We start from the raw sequence: 1,120 nt of genomic DNA, 5'->3' as shown, positions 1-1,120 counted from the left end.
GGGAAAGAGGGGTGGGGTGACTATTGCATGTTCCCTTCTCATTTAAAGAAAGAAAGAAAGAAAGAAAAAAAAGGCACAAGCTCTTTCTAAATTTATGCGGAAACTGAAGCCCTGGAAAATCCACCCTGTGGCCACACGGGTGCGGCCCTGTGGCTGCACCTGGGCACGAGGAGAGGTCAAATCCAAAGATGCCGCTAGGAGTGCCGAGGGGTTCAGGGCTCAGGTCTGAATAAACGAGGACCTGATCTAGCCAGAGCAGGTCGGAGCAGAGCGAGGGGCCAGGACTTCGGGAATGGTGATCCTCATGAACAGAGTTCAGAAGGGATAGCAATCCCCCAGCACACAAGCTTGACTGATCCCACAGCCCAGGTCGGGCCGGAGGAGGGGGCGCTCCCCGCGCCGAGCAGACAAAGAGCCCAGAGAAAGTATCAGGGGACCCGGGGCAGGCCCAGCCAGATCAACAAGCCCGAGACCCGCTCCTGGATCCCAGAGAGCCCGGGCAGCACCTCGCCTGGGTCCCGACACTCCACTTACGTCATTGATCGTCGCTGCCCAGAGCCCGAGCTCGGGGACGGCGCCCACAGCCGCCGGGCCCCAGCACAGGAGGCAGAGAGCAACTCGCAGCAGCGGGCGCCTGGCGGGAAGGCGGCCGCGGGATGGGAGCCAGACCCCTGCCCAGCTGGTGGCGGCCATCTTGACGCGGAAGCCGCACCTGGCGCTCCGTGGCGCCCGCCACGCCCCAGGCCCGCACCAGGTGCAGCTCCGCCCCGGGCGGGTTCGGGTCCGGGAAGTGTGGCTGGGGCATGGAGGCGGGGCTCAGGGCCGGCCGGGGGATGAAGCTAGAGGTGGGGCCAGAGAGTGGAAAGGAAAGGGGGCGGGCTAGAGGGAGGGGTCCGAGCAGAAAGGCGGGGCCAGGCAGGGAGGGGAGCCGGGAGAGGAGGCGGGGCCGGGAGGGCGTGGAGGAGGTGGGCGGGGCTCAGAGTCAGGCCGGGGGAGGAGGCGGGGCCGGAGGGGAGGCAGGGCTTCAGGTCCGCACTGGAAGCGGCTTCAGCCGGAGGCGGGAAGCTGAGGTCCCGGAATTCGCATGGCTCTGGTCGAATGCTTAGTGGGAAATATAGGA

At 65.6% G+C, this 1,120-nt stretch overlaps 1 protein-coding gene across 2 annotated transcripts in view; it reads right to left on the bottom strand.

Annotated features, from left to right (window-relative positions):
- The window catches only part of TMEM87B (transmembrane protein 87B), a 48,163-nt gene extending 47,462 nt beyond the window's left edge, over window positions 1-701 (bottom strand). Inside the window, exon 1 of one of the 2 annotated variants that reach the window (XM_007470220.1) lies at window positions 535-701. In XM_007470220.1, coding sequence (XP_007470282.1) covers window positions 535-693 — 159 coding nt within the window. In that variant the 5' untranslated portion in view covers window positions 694-701. The remainder of the gene's footprint in view (window positions 1-534) is intronic. The other variant, XM_007470219.1, reaches the window with a different exon arrangement.
- Window positions 702-1,120: the final 419 nt, after the last annotated feature.

Source organism: Lipotes vexillifer, unplaced genomic scaffold, assembly GCF_000442215.2.
Source record: "Lipotes vexillifer unplaced genomic scaffold, Lipotes_vexillifer_v1.1 scaffold1139, whole genome shotgun sequence".
Lineage (NCBI taxonomy): Eukaryota > Metazoa > Chordata > Mammalia > Artiodactyla > Lipotidae > Lipotes > Lipotes vexillifer.
This window is presented reverse-complemented; position numbering and strand designations above follow the sequence as displayed.